At 42.5% G+C, this 21,727-nt stretch overlaps 1 protein-coding gene across 1 annotated transcript; it reads right to left on the bottom strand.

Moving 5' to 3' along the window:
* Positions 1 to 5,751: 5,751 nt before the first annotated feature.
* Positions 5,752 to 8,997, bottom strand: LOC124662798 (protein HESO1-like). Its single transcript, XM_047200591.1, has 9 exons — positions 8,944 to 8,997; positions 8,688 to 8,847; positions 7,936 to 8,097; positions 7,484 to 7,662; positions 7,300 to 7,395; positions 7,143 to 7,203; positions 6,924 to 7,054; positions 6,240 to 6,341; positions 5,752 to 6,138 (listed from the first exon to the last, which is right to left on the bottom strand). The coding sequence occupies exons 1-9, from the start codon at positions 8,995 to 8,997 to the stop codon at positions 5,752 to 5,754; spliced, it is 1,332 nt and encodes a 443-aa protein (XP_047056547.1).
* Positions 8,998 to 21,727: the final 12,730 nt, after the last annotated feature.

The raw sequence follows: 21,727 nt of genomic DNA, 5'->3' as shown, positions 1-21,727 counted from the left end.
ATACTACTAGTATTCTAGTTTATTATTACCAGTACTATGTTGTAATATTTCAGTGGACACACTTATGTGCGAGTTGTAGTATTCAGTTATCCAATTTGCGGTACCGAAGAAGCAAATATGCTAGACCGGATCTCGTAAACTGGTACCGCAAAACTGGTTTGCGGTTTACCGTGTTTAGTGGTACCGCTTTTTGCGGTATCTGCTAGAGATGCTCTTAGACGTACGGCAGCTCGCCATCAAAGGCACATGCCTTCCCGTTGCTTCCATATCCACCACTTAAGAACACAAAACAGAATGTAAATGAAAGCATGAAGCCCTGTTCTGAATGAAATACTCTCACAGTTTATTCAATGTTCCTGGTTGGAGTAAATGCTCTAACGGAATTAGTAGACATATCTCCCCTCTTCCTAAAAATAGAACATGTTGAGACAACCCAGATCTGAAACTGAGGACCGCTTTCACTACCACCTTCCGTCACCGCACAATGCAGCAAGCCAATGTGCATACTAAGTAACTATGAATGAAAGCAGAGCAAATCCAAAACCGAACATAAGTACTAAATAGCACATTTCCACGTGCCAGGGGTAATTAGGTTGGTTTCGTTACAAATCCCATCATATGACAGAACACCCCCTCCACAATTTCGCAAATGCACCACACAGAGTACCACGTGCACGAGCGCGTCCGCAGGCAACCAAAGCCCCCCAAATCTTACAAAACCCTCGAACTGGAACCAAAATGCCCTCGAGGAGTACATTGCTCGGTAAGAACGGCGCGGCCCCGTATTTTACCGTCCAACCACGGCACGGCGGCGGGGTAAACCCTAGCTCCGGGTAAAACGGAACCCACCCACGGAGTAAGCAACGAACCGGTTGCACGAACTAACCGGAGAGAGGCCAGGGGTCTACCTAGATGAAGTTGCGGGCGAATGGGAATCCCGTGAGGCGACCGCCGGCGGCGGCGACGGGGAGGCGGCAGTTTGCGGCGTGCTAGGGTCGTGGTCTCGTGGAGATGGAGTGGGGAGGGGGGCTAGATCATGGCATACTGGCAGAGCCGCGTCAGAGCGGTTTCTTTGTGGGAAGCCGAAGTGCATAGACCACAGTCCACCGAGGAAGACCGGATTTTGTTGGATTCGGCGGGCCCATGCTGGGCAGTGGACGCTGGGCCTTAGTTCTAGGCCCCATTCGGATTAAAATAGAATTTCTCTATTTTTTTATAGTATTAGAAAATTGTAAATAGAAGTTTTTGGAAGATAAATTGATGCCACCAAAATTGCATTCCTACACCTCGATCAGGTAGGTTTCAATAGCAGGTTAGACATATTTTTTCTGCTTATATGCACTTTTTTCTTCTAATTCCAGCAAACTTCATATGAAGCAACCAAAATACCATGTCGTCGAGTTCCCTTCTCAATTTCGGTTAGGAATTCGGATTTCGCATTATTCAAGAAACTCGGACATCTCAATCCTATATACTCCCTTCGTCCAGGAATAAGTGTATGTTTAGCTTTGTTCTAAGTTTTAAAAGAGAATTGGCCAACTTCATAGAAGAATAAAAAATATTATAACACCAAATTGGTATGATTAGATCTATTTTAAAATGTAGTTTCATAATATACTCATTTTATGTCATAGATGTTGATACCTTTTTTATCTAAAGTTTGTTGATTAAGAATAATTTGACTTATGGACAAACGTGAACGTATGCTTATTTCTCCACGGGGGAAGCATGTTCTACAAAAGAGACAATAACATGTCAAAATGGAACGTGTTGGAAACAATGGTGGAACGTGCGTGTCTCTTCATACATAGTCGCAACACCATATGAGTAAATGATGCATACGATGAGCTTAACCGAATACCCTCGTACGAGGCACGACAAGCCGGGTAGGGATGGCAACGGGTATGCTCCTTGTTGGTTAATATTTTAAGAGACTTTTTTTTATCCTCGTCCGCATGAGTTTTATTATGTATGTGGTAAAATGACAATAAATTAATATGATATGTTAAATATTATTGAAATATACTACTTCCTCCGTCTCAGTTCGCAAGGCAAAGTTCCAAAAAATATTTGTCCCAAAATGCCTCACCTCCTAGGCACATTTGCATTTAATGTGGGAGTAAAACTGATTAATTATTGCATGCAAAAGACTCCTTGGGCCAATGAGAATTTAGAGCCAATGAGTAAAACTGATTCATAATGTGGGAGTTAACGTTTTTACGTGGAAATTTAGAGCCAATGGGAATTCACCTTGGGCCAAGATATTTGAAAACTTTGCCTTGCGAACTGGGACGGAGGGAGTACACTAGACACAATATTACAGCATATTTTATACTCTCTCCGTTCCTAGCACGAAAATTAAAGAACACATGTGGAGGGAAAATAACAGCAGGTTTGAGCGAGATTACCGATGGATAATTGACGTGAAAAAATAGAAAAGTTTGCAGAAGATAAGTAAACACATTCAAATTCCTAAAAATATTGTCCAAACAAGTTGTGCAATGCAATAGACCTTGTATTCTGAATTTTCTCTCAAAAAACTATACACCTTATATATAAGAACGGGGAGAGTATAAAAATATACCAATTTCTATGTATATATAAGTATAACCGGGATGGGAAGAACTTATAATCCCCATTCCCATTTTAAATAGCGGGGAAGATGTTCCACATACCCATCACCTAGCTAATAGATGAATTCTCCAAGGGTTTGCGGGGAACAGGTCCCCATTGCCAACCCTAGTCAAAGCGCAGCCAACCCCGTGGTCGTGACAACGAGCAACAGGGGCCTCACCTACGGTTCCTTTTATATAAATGAAACCATACATGTACTCCCTCTGACTCAGTTTATATAACATAAATTGTACAAAAAAATCATTAGAAAGTTAAACACCCTTAAAATGAACAAAAGCTCTAAGTAACTAATCTTAATTGCAGCAAAAGCCCCTCACAAGTGTTCCACGAAAGGGCCGCCGGCCTGTTCCAAACCTAGACCTCCTTCATAGATCGGTTCAACCTCTTTTGGCCAACCTCGCCGGCGTCGGAGGGGTGGGGAACTTGATCTATGTGTGGAGTTTTTAATAAAAGTAGTTAAATTTTGGTAGCATCTTCTTTTTCGTCTCCGCGTCAGCGTAGATTGCAACATCTATAATAAGTAATCTCCAGTCCTTTATTCAGCGACGAGATCTCCTTTCCAATGTTAATGGTGCTGGTAGAAGATAAATTTCTCTGGGTATGGTATTCAGATCTTGCTTCGCCAGATCGTTTATGGATTTTTTTCTCATGGTTGCCGCAAGGAGGATTGTCCTTGCAATATTTGTCTCGGCTGCTACGTTTGTTTTCTTGTCTCCCAGCTGAAAGGATCGTATGCCGCACCTAGAGGGGGGGTGAATAGGTGCTAACCAATTTTTAGTTCTTTTTCAATTTAGGTTTGACACAAGGGTAAATTCTCTAGATATGCAACTAAGTGAATTTACCTATATGACAAGGTTACCAACTAAGCAAGATATAGCTACACAATATATAGGAGATAGAGTGGGATAGAGGTAACCGAGAGTGGAGCACGCGTTGACACGGAGATGATTCCCGTAGTTCCCTTCCTTTGCAAGAAGGTACGTCTATGTTTGGAGGAGTGTGGTTGCTACGCAAGCCAAACCAACAGCCACGAAGGCTTCACTCAGATCTCCTGTGAGCAACGCCACGAAGGCCTAGCCCACTTCCACTAAGGGATTTCCTCGAGGCGGAAACCGGGTCTTTACAAGGTTCTTGGGGCACACATCCACAACTGAATTGGAGGCTCCCAAATCTGTAACAATACAACAATCAACAACAACACATCAACACAAATCAACTAGGGAACCAAATAGGAACACTAGCATGAGATCCCTCAAACAAATGAGGGGGAAATGAAAAACGCTTCGGTGAGGATGTAGATCGGTGGTTTCTCCTTCGAATCTCCAAAGATCAAGAGCTTTGGTTGGGGGAGGAAGGAGATCTTGCAAATCTTGTGTTTCTTGAGGTGGCTCTAATGGTGGTGAAGCTTGGCAGATTTCTTGTGCAATGATTGAGCAACTTGTCCCTTTGGAGAAGAGAGCTATTTATATGATTGGAGCTCTCAGATCTGACCGTTTGAACTTTTACTCGTAACACCGGAAGTTCCGGCCAGGAGGGCCGGAAGTTCCGGCCGGCACCGGAAGTACCGGCCAGGCGAGCCGGAACTTCCGCCAGGACAAATCTTCGTCAGGCAACCTGTCAGAAAAGATTGGGGCGGTTCCGGCCAAGTTCCGAAAAAGCGCGAAAACCATACTGGATGTTACTGAGCCACAAACGCTGACTTTCGGAACTTGTCCGGAAGTTGGGCGGAAGTTCCGCTGACCGGAACTTCCGGCCAGTTTCACCGGAACTTCCGGCCCGAGATGAAAAACTGCAAACAGAACAACGCTGGAGGGCTACAGCAGGAAGTGCCAGGGCGGAACTTCCGCCTGCTGGGGCCGGAACTTCCGCCAGAACCAAAAAGGCCTTCAGAACTCCAGAACTGCCATACCATTTCACCGATCAAACATGTTTATCGAAAACTTGTACATGTCTACATCAACACACATAAATATATACCTAGTGTTGACATCAAACACACAAAACCCAAAAGGGCGGGAAATGTTCTTTCACCAGCAACGCCGGCCAAGTTGTTCGGTTGCTTTTTTTTGACATAACTGGTGTTGGTATTCTTGCCAATGTTGATTAACTATTTGAATTGTTGCATATAGCCTTGACATTGCGGCTCAAATTAAAATTATGGGAGAATATTTCTTGGTATTTACATGTTTGTAGTTTGGTATTTAGGTTCGACTGCCCTCGAAAAAGTACAAGATTGTGTAATGAAAAAGGAAAGAGTTTGAAGACCATGAATATATTTGCTCGTTTCTTGTAGATTTTATTTTGTATAATCGCTAGAGACAACTCGTGCACCTTTACCATGAACTATTTGCTACTATAGATATACTCCGTATATGGTATTGATTATTAAAAAAAAGAACCTTTCAGGTAAGTTTTTCTGGCCATCGGCAAAAAACTGAGATAGAAGGAGAGTAAAGATAGACTATGTACAACAGTACAACACCACCCACCCACCCCACGTTTCACCGTGGCTCGTAGCGACGATGTGAGTCTTCGTCATGCTATGGTGTGTTACTGCAATGCGAGCAAGCCACGGCAAAGTTGGAGTGGACTGCCAATGCCCAGTAGTCTATAACTGTAGTTCGCTGCTAAGTCCTTGGTTAATTCTTAAATTTGTTAGTGCTGTGAGGTTGGATGTTGCCTTGTCGGTGGTTCTGGTTGATTTCGCGACTTTTCCTGATTTTCCTGGTTGATCACTCGGTAGTATAAAAAGGTTCATAAAATGAGTCAGTTGGCAATACAATTACCAACCTTGGTGAAGCTGGTGTCTCCTCTTTATCTTTCAATTGGTGCAAACTACAGAAAACTAATAATGGAGGGCATTGTAACTGACACAAAAGATAAGATAATCCTCATTCTGCCGTGCACGCTACAGCAGGAGTGCATGATTACATGGTACTACTACAAACAGAACAAAGCAAAGACCTGACAGACAAGAGATAAGCTTTGGTTTTGATCGCCTCCTTTTTTTGTCTTTCACAGCGCATGCATGGAGGGATCCAGGAAGGTTCTCAGTACAATTTTTTGATCCCAGAACTATATAACCACGGGCTTAAGTACACATCAGTCGGCTGGGGACTACATTTGGGCACAGTTCAGCTGCTGACTCTGGTACGGTTTAGCTGCTTGCCTGCCTGAACGAACTGGTCTGCTTCCTGTGGATCCTCTGGCTCTCTGGTCATACCGATTAGAGTGCAGATCGGCTGTCAAATATTCCATCAGTTCCGTGAATCTGTGCTGCTGAGGACTCATTGCAGGATTTGTGTAACGGTCAGCCGTGGCTCTTGCACCCAGTTTTGAACCAACTTCAGGTGTACACAGCAGTGAAAGTAATTCATTACAGTCGGAGCCCCTGTCAGAGGAGACCATATCTTTAGCACGTGTAAAGGCTCTGGAAATACGATGAAGCTCCAGCATATCAACTGTTCTAGCTGCATTCTCATGTCTTTGAAATGGATCTTCGACCTAAACGGAAAAGAATGGTGCATAGATGAGTATCAACTTGAGGCTAATATTTTAAACGTTATGAGCATAGCCACCAAATGCACTATGAAGGAAACACTTACAAATAAGCAGTAGGATCTTGCCATCCAATATAGGTTGCGCTTCATCTCACCCGTGTAAGTGGATATAAGATGGTCACTGGAATAGGTACCAATATGGCACAACTGCAAACAGTATAGCATCACTGGTTAAGATTACTTTTACCTCAGGTTATTATAATGCTACAGTAGTACAATGCATTTTGACATGGTCCATGTTATGTCCAATGAAAATTACTCATGCGGTCACTGCAAACAATGCACTTATAGCTTGAGCTACCAGAACTAATTTTATTAGGTGAGTGATTAGAAGCCCACAAAACTGTAGTTGCCAGAAAGGTCATCTAATATAGGTTGGCTTAATTCGACTTGTAAGTAACAACCCCACATAAGAACCTGCCCTCTCACGCGGCATTGCTTGAGCTTCTCTCTGGATAAGTGTTCTAAACTCATTAGCTAAAGTCCAAACATAGACCAATTGTTTACCCATTATTATGCTAAGTATATCATGATATGATGAACACCTCAAGATAAGATTAAAAAAAGTGGCCTAGAAATATGGCAGTCTATAACACAGATAAAAGAAAATGTGCTTTCAAACATGAGTATCATGTTTACCCTCATTAAAACAACAAACATGTATTTAGAATCTAGTTAGTCAGGGGCAAAAATGACTTGGTGAATATAGTGGACAATATGTTCAGTTACCTTCTCAAAAAAACTTGCAAGGAGATGAGACAGAGAGCTCTGATTTCTTTGACCTATGTTCTGCCGTTGAAATTTTGCTATATTTTCCACACAGATCTGGTCAAGGCTTTTTTCATTAAAACGCCCACTACCTGCATGTGAACAGAACGGGTAAATTACTAGCACTGATACACGGTACACCAGACAATCATTAGTCTCACAAACAAGACAAGCATTCACCTTCTGTAATGCTGACATCATAAATCTCCTTCATAGGTGGTAAAATTGCAGGCTTGCATGTCTGCGAAATGCAAGATAAAGAGAGTGAGAGACCAGCTACTAACTTTGATCAAACTATAAATTAGAATTAGGTGGCGTCTAAAGTTTAAAAAACCACCTGAAAATGAAAAAGAACAAGTAAGCAAAGCGAATAGGAGTTCAGGCTTCCATTTTTTGGATCATTAATGTTTTGAGATTTTGCCCATTCCTTGACCTGCAAAGAAAATATGGTGCTGAGCCTTGGGCTTAACTAAGAAATTGTGGAAATGGAAACTCTCTCTTTGTGGTTACACAGAGCTTACCAATAAAACCATATCACCAAATCGCTCATCTATAGTATTGATCCAGTACAACACTTTGGATTTAATTTGACCAGGGTAGTTATCGATGGATATATCACAGGAAATGCCAAAGTGGTTGCTCACATACTGAAGAACTGGAACTCTTGCAGTAGGAATGAAGTTCACATCTCTAGCAACACCTGGACAGAGTATGGAAATAAAAGTTAATGAAAACTTTCTGTAAAAACCGACATCAGAAAATTTGAATGAGCACATCCGCACAGACATCACAAGGTACTGCATTCAATCAAGCAACCGTGTAACATGATTGTCTGACAATTTATCTCATATCAATGTCTGAAAAAAACCAAAAACGGGAGGATACTCTTGAATATATTGATCAACCATATCAGACCGCAAGGTAGTTCATTCTGGTCACAGCTGCAATGTTGCATGGATCTAAAAGAAATTACCTTCAATTTGTAATGCCATCATTAGTTCGCTCAAGACATCCTGCTTCGTTTCCTTGCTTGTAGGGAAGCCATACTTATTTGGCAGCTCAACTGATACGTCCAAATCACCTGATTTTGCGTACAGATTTGATACAAAGGATCCAAAAGGTTTGACAACAGCATCTGTTTAAGGAAAATAGAAAAACCAACAAAACTATAGTCAGAGAATGTGCTTTGACTCACTAGGCATAGTATAAGAAAAGAATAACAAGAGTGGAAGTGTGCTATGTCTAAGCAGCTTACATATTGGAATCATTGAGTAGCCAATGCTTTTCGCATACCAAACTTATCTGCTTTTAGGATATGGATTTTACAATCTTGGCAGTTATCAATTGTCTTCGTTATCATTTTTTTTTCATAGAATGCAACTAGCCAACTACTACCCAGAACCAATAGCCTATAGTGCATTGAAGGGGGAAAACTTCCTGGAGGTCCTTAAGTAATAAAAGTAACGGAAGTTACGATAAATGTTCAGATGGGGTCTATGTTAAAGTAGTCGAAGAGGAATCCACATCTATAGTAAGACAGAGCAGCAAGCACAAGAAGGGAAAATGTTTTCCTTCAATAGTTTATATAAGCATTAACCATTTTTGATGTCAAACAATTACATCATTACATTACACCCTTAAGAAATAGATTAAACATCTGGACTGCAAATGGTTGTTTCCAAGTGATGGAAAGAGCCATGTGGTAACCAAATAATAAGAAGTTACCTCCCAAGTAACCGACTAAATGGACGGAATTCACAATCTCCTGAATCGCAAGTAGTCGTTTTTTCCGATCGTCCTCTGTCGGCTTGATTACAGAGAGAATATCTTTTGTACACTTCTCCAGCTCATGGTAGCTTTGGGCAAGCTCAACCATGTTGAAACCCTGCAGGAAAAAAAGATATAATCAATAGGTTTAAAGAGTACGAAATAGCATCACCTAAGAATTATAAATCATACACAACCAAATTCAACTAAGAACAATCCTCTCTAAACTAAGCGCAAAAGCCTTGTGTCTTGCTAATGCCCCCGCCATGCTTCAGTTCGGCTAGTGAGCATCAAGCGTTAGATGTTCGGCTGCTCGCTATCAAAGGCACAGGCCTTCCATTGCTTCCAAATCAACCACTTAAGAACACAAAACATCTCAAGCCTTATCAAAGTTGCAAAGAGGATGCTTGCCCTGATTTTCATTTGTACATATTTGCTCTGAACAGAATGTAAATGAAAGCACGAAGCTATGTTCTGAATGAAATATTCTCACTGTTTATTAAACGTTCCTGGTTGGGGTAAATTCTCTAAGGGAATTAACCATGTCTTCCCTCCTTCCTAAAAATAGAACATGTTGAGACAACGCAAATCTGAAACTGAGAACTTGCACATGAGAAAAATTGCAGGTATGAGTATGATTAATTCTTTCGGCATTCACTACCACCATCCGTCAGCACTGCAATAACCAATGTGCATACGTGACGATGAATAACAGCAGATCAAATCCAAACCAAACGTACTAGATAGCGCATTTGCACGTGCCAGGAGTAATTTGGTTGTCTTCATTAAAATATCCCATCATACCACACAAAGGGACCCGCTCCACAATTTCGCCAATGCACCACACAGAGTACCACGAGCACGAGCAAGTCCGCAAGCAACCAAAGCCCCCCAAATCTTACAAAACCCTCGAACTGGAACCAAAATGCCCTCGAACTAGAACCGAAATACGGAGTACATTGCTCGGTAAGGACGGCGCGGCCCCGTATTTTACCGTCCAACCACGGCACGGCGGCGGGGTAAACCCTAGCTCCGGGTTCAACGGAACCCACCCACGGAGTAAGCGGAAAACCGGTTGCACTAACTAAGCAGAGAGAGGCCAGGGGTATACCTAGATGAAGTTGCGGGCGGATGGGAATCCTGTGAGGCGACGGACCGGCGGCGGCGACGAGGAGGCGGCGGCGTGCGGCGTGCTAGGGCCGTGGAGATGGAGTGGGGAGGAGGGGCGAGATCATCGCGTACTGGCAGAGCCGCGTCAGAGTGGTTTCTTTTTTTTTTTGAGGAAGTCAGAGTGGTTTCTTTGTGGGGAGCCGAACTGCATAGACCACAGTCCACGGAGACACACCGAGGAGAACGGAATTTGTTGGATTCGTCTGGGTACGCAGGCCCATGCTGGGCAGTGGACGCTGGGCCTTAGTTCTGGGGCCCATTTGGAGTAAGATAGATAGAATTTCTCCATTTTTTAGTATTAAAAAATTATAAATCATATTTAAAAAAAATAAAAAATTATAGAGGTAGCCAATGATGACTACTCCCACCGTTCATAAAAGTATGTCTCAACTTTATCTCAATTTGCATGTATTTACACACTAAAATATATCTAGATACATGTATATTTTGACAAACTCGAGACATCCTTTTGTAGAAAGAGGGGTACTTTGAATTCTAGGCTACACAAAATTAAACTTTCAAATAGGAATTCTAAGTGTTTTCTCATAAAGGCTACGTGTAGCTTGGCATCCGTTTTCAATTCGCCTCCATCCATCCCATAAATGTCTCAACATTATCTAATTTGAATATTTCTATGTACTAAATCGCGTCTAGATACATCTTAATTTAGAAAAAGTTAAAACATAATTTGTTAGATGGGGGGAGTATAAGTTTTTGGGATGATGAATTGATGCCATCAAAATTGCATTCCTACACCTCGATCTGGTAGGAGAGTATAAGTCATGTCGCAGAAGTGGTAGAAGTCCTCCTCTAATTGCCATTCCATGAGTATATTGGGATCATGCCACTTGGTAGGATGCACCGACAAGTTCTCACATCTTGCAAGCATCATGTCCTCCCGTTCCTCAGCATCTTCAAAGTTGAGAGAGGCTTTCTTGGAGGACCTCCTTGGCCTTGAATCCTCCCCAAAGAATTTCATACCTAATGGAACCTTGTAGCAACTAAAAAAAAGACACTAAAAAATTAGATGTATCAAGTAATACCAAGTTCTACATGTTCATGGAGGCTCTACCAAGCAAGACTGTACAACAATTCAAATGCGGAATAAAACTAGAGTTTAATTTATCAAGCACAAAACCTATATACTAGGGTTCACCTATGTGCACCAACAACTTATGCTAAGCAAGACAAGCAACTATGTGATAGAAATATATATAACTTCAAGCACAAACGCTATCACAAAGTAAAGTGCATAAGTAAAGAGCTCGGGTATAGGAATAATCGAGGTGACGCGGAGACAACGATGTATCCCGAAGTTCACACTCTTGCGAGTGCTACTCTCCATTGGAGCGGTGTGGAGGACAAATCACTCCAAACGCCACGAAGGCCTCGTCGTATTCTCCTCGAGCCTTCCCACTGATGTCTACGGGTGCTTCTTTTCTTGTAGACAGTGTTGGGCCTCCAAGAGCAGAGGTTTGTAGAACAGCAGCAAGATTTCCCTTAAGTGGATCACCCAAGGTTTATCGAACTCAGGGAGCAAGAGGTCAAAGATATCCCTCTCAAGCAACCCTGCAATCACGATACAAGAAGTCTCTTGTGTCCCCAACACACCTAATACACTTGTCAGATGTATAGGTGCACTAGTTCGGCGAAGAGATAGTGAAATACAAGTAGTATGGATGTATATGAGTGGTAATAGCAATCTGAATAAAATATGGCAGCAAGTAAACATGCAACGTGAACGGTAAGTAAGCGGTGTTTGCAGTATTGGAAACAAGGCATAGGGATCATACTTTCACTGGTGGACACTCTCAACATTGATCGCATAATAAATAATAACTTCTCTCATTTGTGCTACATACACTCTTGTTTGATAATGAACACCACTAATTGTGTAGGATTACACGAACCCTCAATGCCGGAGTTAACAAGCTCCACAACATTCGATATTCATGTTTAAGTAACCTTAGAGCATAATAGATCTTTGCAAAATAAACCAGAGTACTAACATAGCATACACACCTGTCACCTTTACACTATGAAGGGGGAATAAATCACATCAATACTATCATAGCGATAATCAACTCCATAACCTACAAGAGATTATGATCATAATCTACGACAAGAACTACACGATGCACACACTTGTCACCATTACACCATGCAGGGAGGAATAGACTACTTTAATAACATCACATGAGTAGCACATAGACTAGTAGCGATACAAAGCACATTGCAATCATAAAGGGATATAAATAAGCACTTCAATATGCTATTCATAACGAGTGAATAAGTATTATGTGAAATATAGCCTAAGAGACCCACACGGTGCACACACTGTCACCTTTACACACGTGGGACAAGGAGTCTCCGGAGATCACATAAGTAAATCCACTTGACTAGCATAATGACATCTAGATTACAAGCATCATCATATGAATCTCAATCATGTAAGGCAGCTCATGAGATTATTGTATTGAAGTACATAGGAGAGAGATGAACCACATAGCTACCGGTACAGCCCCGAGCCTCGATGGAGAACTACTCCCTCCTCATGGGAGCAGCAGCGGTGATGAAGATGGCGGTGGAGATGGCAGCGGTGTCGATGGAGAAGCCTTCCGGGGGCACTTCCCCGTCCCGGCGGCGTGCCGGAACAGAGACTCATGTCCCCCAGATCTTGGCTTCGCGATGGCGGCGGCTCTGGAAGGTTTCTCGTACCGTGGCTTATTCGTATCGGGGTTTTAGGTCAGGGAGCTTATATAGGCGAAAGGGGAGCCTCGGAGGGCTGACGAGGCGGTGACACACTAGGGGGGCGCGGCCCAGGCCCTAGCCGCGCCACCCTGTCATCTGGTGGCCCTGTGGCCCCCCTCTGTTGGCTCTCGGGTGTTCTGGAAGCTTCGTGGAAAAATAGGATGCTGGGCATTGATTTCGTCCGATTCCGAGAATATTTCCTTACTAGGATTTCTGAAACCAAAAACGAAGAAAACGAGGACCGACACTTCGGCATCTCGTCAATAGGTTAGTTCCGGAAAACGCATCAAAACGATATAAAGTGTGAACAAAACATGTAGGTATTGTCATAAAACAAGCATGGAACATCGAAATTATAGATACGTTGGAGACGTATCGGCATCCCCAAGCTTAGTTCCTACTCGCCCTCGAGTAGGTAAACGATAACAAGAATAATTTACGAGGTGACATGCTACCATCATAATCTTGATCAACATTATTGTAAAGCATATGACATGAATGGTATGATTCAAAGCAATGATCTATAGTTTGCTAACAAATAGATAACATATAGCAAAACCTTTCATGAATAGTACTTTCAAGACAAGCATCAATAAGACTTGCATAAGAGTTAACTCATAAAGCAATAAATTCAAAGTAAAGGCATCGAAGCAACACAAAGGAAGATATAAGTTTCAGCGGTTGCTTTCAACTTTCAACATGCATATCTCATGGATAATTGTCAACATAGAGTAATATGATGAATGCAAATAAGCAAGTATGTAGGAATCAATGCACAGTTGACACAAGTGTTTGCTTCTAAGATGGAAGGAAGTGGGTAAGCCGACTCAACAATAAAGTAAAAGATAGGCCCTTCGCGGAGGGAAGCGAGGATTAAATCATGTGCTAGAGCTTTTCAAGTTTTGAAATCATATAGAGAGCATAAAAGTAAAATTTTGAGAGGTGTTTGTTGTTGTCAACGAATGGTAATGGGTACTCTAACTACCTTATCAACCAGACTTTCAAGAGCGGCTCCCATGAAGGACGTTATCTCTACCGGCAAGGTAGATCATCCCTCTTCTCTTTTGTTTACACATGTACTTTAGTTTTATTTATTAGATGACACTCCCCCCAACCTTTGCTTACACAAGCCATGGCTAACCGAATCATCGGGTGCCTTCCAACATTCACATACCATGGAGGAGTGTCTATTTGCAAATTTAAGTTGCTTACTGATAGATCAGGGCAAAACATGTGAAGAGAATTATTAATGCAAGTTAATTAATTGGGGCTGGGAACCCCATTGCCAGCTCTTTTTGCAAAATTATTGGATAAGCGGATGAGCCACTAGTCCATTGTGAAAGTCTTTCAAAAGTAAATGACAAGATCGAAAGATAAAACACCACATACTTCCTCATGAGCTATAAAACATTGACACAAATAAGAGATAATAGCTTTTGAATTGTTTAAAGGTAGCACATGAAGTATTTACTTGGAATGGCAGGAAATACCACATAGTAGGTAGATATGGTGGACACAAATGGCATAGGTTTTGGCTCAAGGTTTTGGATGCACGAGAAGTATTTCCTCTCAGTACAAGGCTTTGGGCTAGCAAGGTTGTTTGAAGCAAACACAAGTATAAACCGGTACAGCAAAACTTACATAAGAACATATTGCAAGCATTATAAAACTCTACACTGTCTTCCTTGTTGCTCAAACACTTTTACAAGAAAATATCTAGACCTTAGAGAGACCAATCATGCAAACCAAATTTCAACAAGCTCTACAGTAGTTCTCCACTACTAGATTTAACTACATGATGCAAGAGCTTAAACATGATTTATGAGAGCTCAAAACAATTGCCAAGTATCAAATTATTCAAGACCATATGAAGCATTTTCTGATTCCAACAAAATAACAACAAGTGAAGCGATCAACTTTCGCCCTTGAACATTAAAAGCATAAACGAAGAACACTAGTGTTCATATGAAAAAGCGGAGCGTGTCTCTCTCCCACACAAGGATGAACTTATTCAGAGAATGAAAATAACAAAACGAAAATAAAAGCACACAGACGCTCCAAGTAAAGTACATAAGATGTGACCGAATAAAAATATAGTTTCAATAGAAGAAACCTGATAAGTTGATGAAGAAGGGGATGCCTTGGGCATCCCCAAGCTTAGACGCTTGAGTCTTCTTAAAATATGCAGGGATGAACCACGGGGGCATCCCCAAGCTTAGGTTTTTCACTCTTCTTGATCATATATCACCCTCTTCTCTTGACCCTTGAAAACTTTCTCCACACCAAACTTCAAGCAAACTCATTAGAGGGTTAGTGCATAATCAAAAATTCACATGTTCAGAGGTGACACAATCATTCTTAACACTTCTGGACATTGCACAAAGCTTCTGAAAGTTAATGGAACAAAGAAACTCATTCAACATAGCAAAAGCGGCAATGCGAAATAAAAGGCAGAATCTGTCAAAAACGAACAGTCCAGTAAAGACGAATTTGGCAGGGGCACTTAACTTGCTCAAATGGAAAAACTCAAAACTAATGAAAGTTGCGTACATATCCGAGGATCACACACGTAAATTTGCAGATTTTTCTGAGTTACCTACGGAGACTTATGCGCAAATTCGTGACGAACTGACAAATCTGTTTCACGCGATAATCCAAATCTAGTATCAACTTTACCATAGAGATTTTACTTGGCACAAAAACATGATAAGGAGAGGTTGCTACAGTAGTAAACAACTTCCAAAACTCAAATATAAAACAAAAGTGATGTAGTAAAATAGACACATGGGTTATCTCCCAAGAAGTTCTTTCTTTATAGCCATTAAGATGGGCTCAGCAATTTTAATGATGCACTCGCAAGAAATAAGAGTTGAAACAAAAGAGAGCATTAAGAAGCAAATTCAAAACAAATTTAAGCCTAACCCACTTCCTATGAAAAGGAATCTTGTACACAAATAAATTCATGAAGAACAAAGTGGCAAGCATAGAAAAGCAACACAAGCGCAATTTCAAGATTCTCAACATAAAGAGGGGAAACTTAATATTATTAAGATGCATATAACCATGTTTCCCTCTCTCATAATAACTTTCGGTAGCATCATGAACAAACTCAACAATATAACTATCACATAAAACATTCTTGTCATGAGCCACATGCATAAAATTATTACTCTCCACATAAGCATAATCAATTTTATTAGTTGTAGTGGGAGCAAATTCAACAAAGTAGCTATCATTATTATTCTCATCAAGTGTAGGAGGCATAGTATAATCATAATAAAATTTACTCTCCATAGTAGGCGGCACCAAAAGACCACTATCATTATAATCATCATAAATAGGAGGCAAAGTATCATCAAAGAAAATTTTCTCCTCAATGCTTGGGGGACTAAAAATATCATGCTCATCAAAACCAGCTTCCCCAAGCTTAGAATTTTCCATATCGTTAGCAACAATGGTGTTCAAAGCGTTCATACTAATATCATTGCTACTAGCATGCAAATAAGATTCCATAGGTTTTTTAATTTTCGCAGCAAACAATCCATGTCTTAACTCAGGAAATAGAATAAGAAGATCATTGTTACTTTCCATTATGCCTAACTAGTGTAAACAAGAAACCAAAAGATGCAATTGCAGGATCTAAAGGAAATAGCTTCGAGCACTTACAACGGCGCCGGAAAATAGCTTAGTAGCCGAGATCCGGAGTGTGAGTACCTTTTACCTTTCCTCCCCGGCAACGGCGCCAGAAAATAGCTTGATGTCTACGGGTGCTTCTTTTCTTGTAGACAGTGTTGGGCCTCCAAGAGCAGAGGTTTGTAGAACAGCAGCAAGTTTTCCCTTAAGTGGATCACCCAAGGTTTATCGAACTCAGGGAGGAAGAGGTCAAAGATATCCCTCTCAAGCAACCCTGCAATCACGATACAAGAAGTCTCTTGTGTCCCCAACACACCTAATACACTTGTCGGATGTATAGGTGCACTAGTTCGACGAAGAGATAGTGAAATACAAGTAGTATGGATGTATATGAGTGGTAATAGCAATCTGAATAAAATATGGCAGCAAGTAAACATGCAACAGAACAGTAAGTAAGCGGTGTTTGCAGTATTGGAAACAATGCCTAGGGATCATACTTTCACTAGTGGACACTCTCAACATTGATCGCATAATAAATAATAACTTCTCTCATTTGTGCTACATACACTCTTGTTTGATAATGAACACCACTAATTGTGTAGGATTACACGAACCCTCAATGCCGGAGTTAACAAGCTCCACAACATTCGATATTCATGTTTAAGTAACCTTAGAGCATTATAGATCTTTGCAAAATAAACCGAGTACTAACATAGCATACACTACTGTCACCTTTACACTATGAAGGGGGAATAAATCACATCAATACTATCATAGCGATAATCAACTCCATAACCTACAAGAGATTATGATCATAATCTACGACAAGAACTACACGATGCACACACTTGTCATCATTACACCATGCGGGGAGGAATAGACTACTTTAATAACATCACATGAGTAGCACATAGACTAGTAGCGATACAAAGCACATTGCAATCATAAAGGGATATAAATAAGCACTTCAATATGCTATTCATAACGGTGAATAAGTATTACGTGAAATATAGCCTAAGAGACCCACACGGTGCACACACTTGTCACCTTTACACACGTGGGACAAGGAGTCTCCGGAGATCACATAAGTAAAATCCACTTGACTAGCATAATGACATCTAGATTACAAGCATCATCATATGAATCTCAATCATGTAAGGCAGCTCATGAGATTATTGTATTGAAGTACATAGGAGAGAGATGAACCACATAGCTACCGGTACGGCCCCGAGCCTCGATGGAGAACTACTCCCTCCTCATGGGAGCAGCGGCGGTGATGAAGATGGCGGTGGAGATGGCGGCGGTGTCGATGGAGAAGCCTTCAGGGGCACTTCCCCGTCCGGCGGCGTGCGGGAACGGAGACTCCTGTCCCCCGGATCTTGGCTTCGCGATGGCGGCGGCTGCGGAAGGTTTCTCGTACCGTGGCTTATTCGTATCGGGGTTTTAGGTCGGGGAGCTTATATAGGCGAAAGGGGAGCCTCGGAGGGCTGACGGGCGGTGACACACTAGGGGCGCGGCCCGGGCCACGGCCGCGCCACGCATGTCATCTGGTGGCCACTGTGGCCCCCCTCTGCCGGCTCTCGGGTGTTCCGGAAGCTTCGTGGAAAAATAGGATCTTGGGCATTGATTTCGTCCGATTCGAGAATATTTCCTTACTAGGATTTACGAAACCAAAAACAGCGAAAACGAGAGCGACACTTCGGCATCTCGTCAATAGGTTAGTTCCGGAAAACGCATCAAAACGATATAAAGTGTGAACAAAACATGTAGGTATTGTCATAAAACAAGCATGGAACATCAGAAATTATAGATACGTTGGAGACGTATCACCCACCAAAAGGGAAGCCATCGATCCACTATGGGACCTTGAGGGTGGTCACGGAACCCGCACAAAGCTTAGGGTTATCTCCACAACTTAATTGGAGACTCCCAATATTTCGCCACAAAGGCCTTGCACTTGAGGAATCTCCACAACTTAATTGGAGGCCCCAAGAACACCACAAAGACCACTAAGAAGTCTAGGGTCCAAATACCCAAGAGGAACAAGCTTCCGAAGTGAATATCTCACGAACTTTCACCTCCATGTATCACCGCGGAGAACGCAAACCGATGCACCAAATGCAATGGCAAGAACACCACTAAGATGCTCAAATCCTTCTCTCTCAAATTCCAACAAAGCTACAAAAACTATTGGGGGAATAAGAGAGGGAGAACAAAGAGAAGAACACCAAGTTCTCCAATATCTAGATCCCAAAGATTTACCCACAAAGAGATGGGCTGGTTCGGTCGAAGTGTGGATCTAGATCTCCTCAAACTTTCTCTCAAATTGATGTAAGAATAATTGGTTGGGGAGAGAGATCAAGCTCACAAAAATTCAACAAAAACGGTGGAGAGGAGAGCTTGAGAGGGAGGAAGAAGAAGCAGTAGTCCAAAAGAGAGAAAAAGGCCTTTTATATGGGGGATAGAAATTCTGCCCGTTGGGGGCTGGTAGCGATCTGGGCATGGGCCGGTAGTGCCGGCCCAGAGGGCGCGGTACTACCGCTGGACAAGCAGCATAAGCGAGGCAGGCACAGCGAGCAGCGCAGCAAGTGGTTCAGCGAGCGAGGCAGAGTGGCGGGCGAGCAGGAGTTGCGCGAGCGCGGCAGGCCATCGAGCGGCGTGGGACACGGCCACATGAGCGAGGCACAGGCTCGGGAGGGAGATGCGCGAGCGGCCTACAGCCAAGCGCGATAGGGTCGGCCCGGTACCACCGGGGCGAGCTGGCCGGTATCACCGGTGCGGTACCGGTCTTCGGACCAAACCATGTGCGGGGGGGGGGGGGGCTGCATGTTGGGGAGCATCCCCGGTACCGCAAGCGGTACCAGGTGCGGTGGCACCGGCCCGGAACCAACCACTTTTTCTTTTCTTTTCGAAACAAAGGCAAACTTAAAATCGCAATATCTAGAGATTGGAAACTCCGATTGACACGAAACCAATTTTGTTAGAAAGAGGACGACAAGAGCTACCCCAACAAAACATAGAGAACCGAGAAAAACCCCAATATCAAAACGTAACAAGTGATCTACGCGAAATCCATTTTCGATGAACTAGAGCTTGTCATGGAAATAATCACAAGTTCTAAAACACCACTTAAATAAGATCCAAATAACAAACAAGAAAGATGATGAAAGGATGCAAAGGTTTGACCACATTCTGAACAATTCAATCAAGTTACTCACTCGAGAGCCCCTTGATAGTACGATGTATAGCTTATAAACTGGTCTCCCAACTAAACCAGGAGACCGGTAAGAAAGAAACCCTATCAAGAGAAAACCTTAACCTTGCGCATTCCACTTGAGGTAGATGATGCTGATATTGACCGCGAAAAGATGGAATACCATTCTTGATTGTCCTTGCACTATGAAGTCTTGTGGATTGCTCCCCTGCATTCCACTATGGGAGAGCTCCTTCTTCGGTTCATCTTCACATATCCATGTTCACCATATGGATTGCAAGAGCTTCAAGCATATGATCTCCTCAGGATGGCTCATCTTGAACTTGCACACCATTTCTTCTTCCTTTCTTATGTTGATGTCTTGAGGATATGCATGAGAGCTCACACCATCTTCTTCTTCAAGACATACTTGACACTTGATCTTCTTCATTTTGTTATTCTTGCAACCTTGAAGCCAACATATGGTTCAAGCATTGCCTATGGACAAACCCTACAAATATAACTCGATGAACATTAGACCATATGGATTATCATTAATTACCAAAACCACACATGGGGGCACCATGATCTTTCAGTATCCTCACTAGCACTTCCCCAAATTGTTCTTTGCTATTAGGTTTAAAAGACCAGGACTTACTTCAAAGGTTTCAACAGTTATTTCAGGTGTTGTAATAGGCTTACAATGAATTGCTCATTAGGAGTGTTTGTGTAGTCACAAAGTTTTGTACCTCTTTCTCCCATGTTTGCAAGCAAAAGGTTGATACAATCTTTTATGTGTTTTTGTTGTGTTTTAAAGAGAAACTAAAAAGAAAGGCTAAAAACAAGACAAAGAAAATTACTTTGAAAATATAAAGGAGAAACAAAAGCTCAAAGTGGTGCGACCTCCCCAAGCTTAGGTGTGTTGGGATTCGTAGCATAGAAAACAAAAAAAATTCGTACCACAAGAACGAATAACACGCCAAGATCTACTCTAGTAGATGGTAGCAACGAGCAACATACCCTCGAAGATCGCTAAGCGTTAACGAGATAAATCTCGTGGATGATGTAGTCGATCACTTGGCGCTCTCAGGAGCGAGTAGAAGATCTTGACGGTGCTGCAATCGGGTAGCACCTCCGCACTCGGTCACATGTACGGTGTTGATGAAGACGTCATTCTCCATGTTCCAGCAAGCAGCGGAAGTAGTAGATCCTCCTTGGAATCCCGGCAGCACGACGGCGTGGTGACGGTGGTGGTGGAGAACTCTGGCAGGGATTCGCCGTAGCCGTGCGGGAGATAGGTGGAGGAGGGTGGAACTAGGGTTTGGAGAGAGGGGCTAGGGCGCCGTCCAAGGAGCCCTTGAGGTGGTGCCGCCAAAGGTGTGGCCGGCCCCTCCCCTCCTCTCCCCTTTAAATAGGTGGAAAACCCTAGGATCCAATCATACTCCTCATGGGAGTCCAATTGAAAACCTACCATAATGGGAAACCTAGTCAAGGTGGGATTGCTCCCCTTCCTTGTGCTGTGGCCGGCCAACTCCACCTTCCCACCTAGTGGGTTGGCTAGGGCTGGTGGAGTCCCACCTACCATAGTGAAATATTCCGGATGATTCTAGAACCTTCTAGAACCTTCCATAAATTAACCAGACCATTCGCAGACTTGGAATTTGACTTCCCATATATGAATCTTATTCTCCGGACCATTTCGGAACTCCTCGTGATGTTCTGGATCCCGTCCGACACCCCGAACAATATTCGGACTCCATTCTATATTTCATATCTACTTAAAATGACATCAAACCTTAAGTGTGTCACCCTTCGGTCCACGAGCTATGCAGACATGACCGAGACACTTCTCCGATCAATAACCAATAGCAGGACCTGGAGATCCATGATGGCTCCCACATATTCAACGATGACTTTGTGATCGAAAGAACCATTAACATACGATACCGATTCCCTTTGTCGCGCGATACTTTACTTATCTGAGGTTCAATCGTCGGTATCTCTATACCTAGTTCAACCTCGTTACCGATAAGTACTCTTTACTCGTACTATGATGTGACATCCCTTGTGAGCCAGTCACATGCTTGCAAGCTAATTGGATGACATTCCACCGAGAGGGCCCAGAGTATATATATACGTCATTTGGATGGACAAATCCCACTATTGATCCACATGCTTCAACCTATACTTTCCGAATACTTAATGCCAACTTTATAACCAACCATTTATGAAGTAGCGTTTGATGTCATCA

The sequence above is a fragment of the Lolium rigidum genome, chromosome 6 (assembly GCF_022539505.1).
Source record: "Lolium rigidum isolate FL_2022 chromosome 6, APGP_CSIRO_Lrig_0.1, whole genome shotgun sequence".
NCBI lineage: Eukaryota > Viridiplantae > Streptophyta > Magnoliopsida > Poales > Poaceae > Lolium > Lolium rigidum.
Note: the sequence above shows the minus strand (reverse complement) of the source record. Positions and strands in the feature narration are given on the sequence as shown.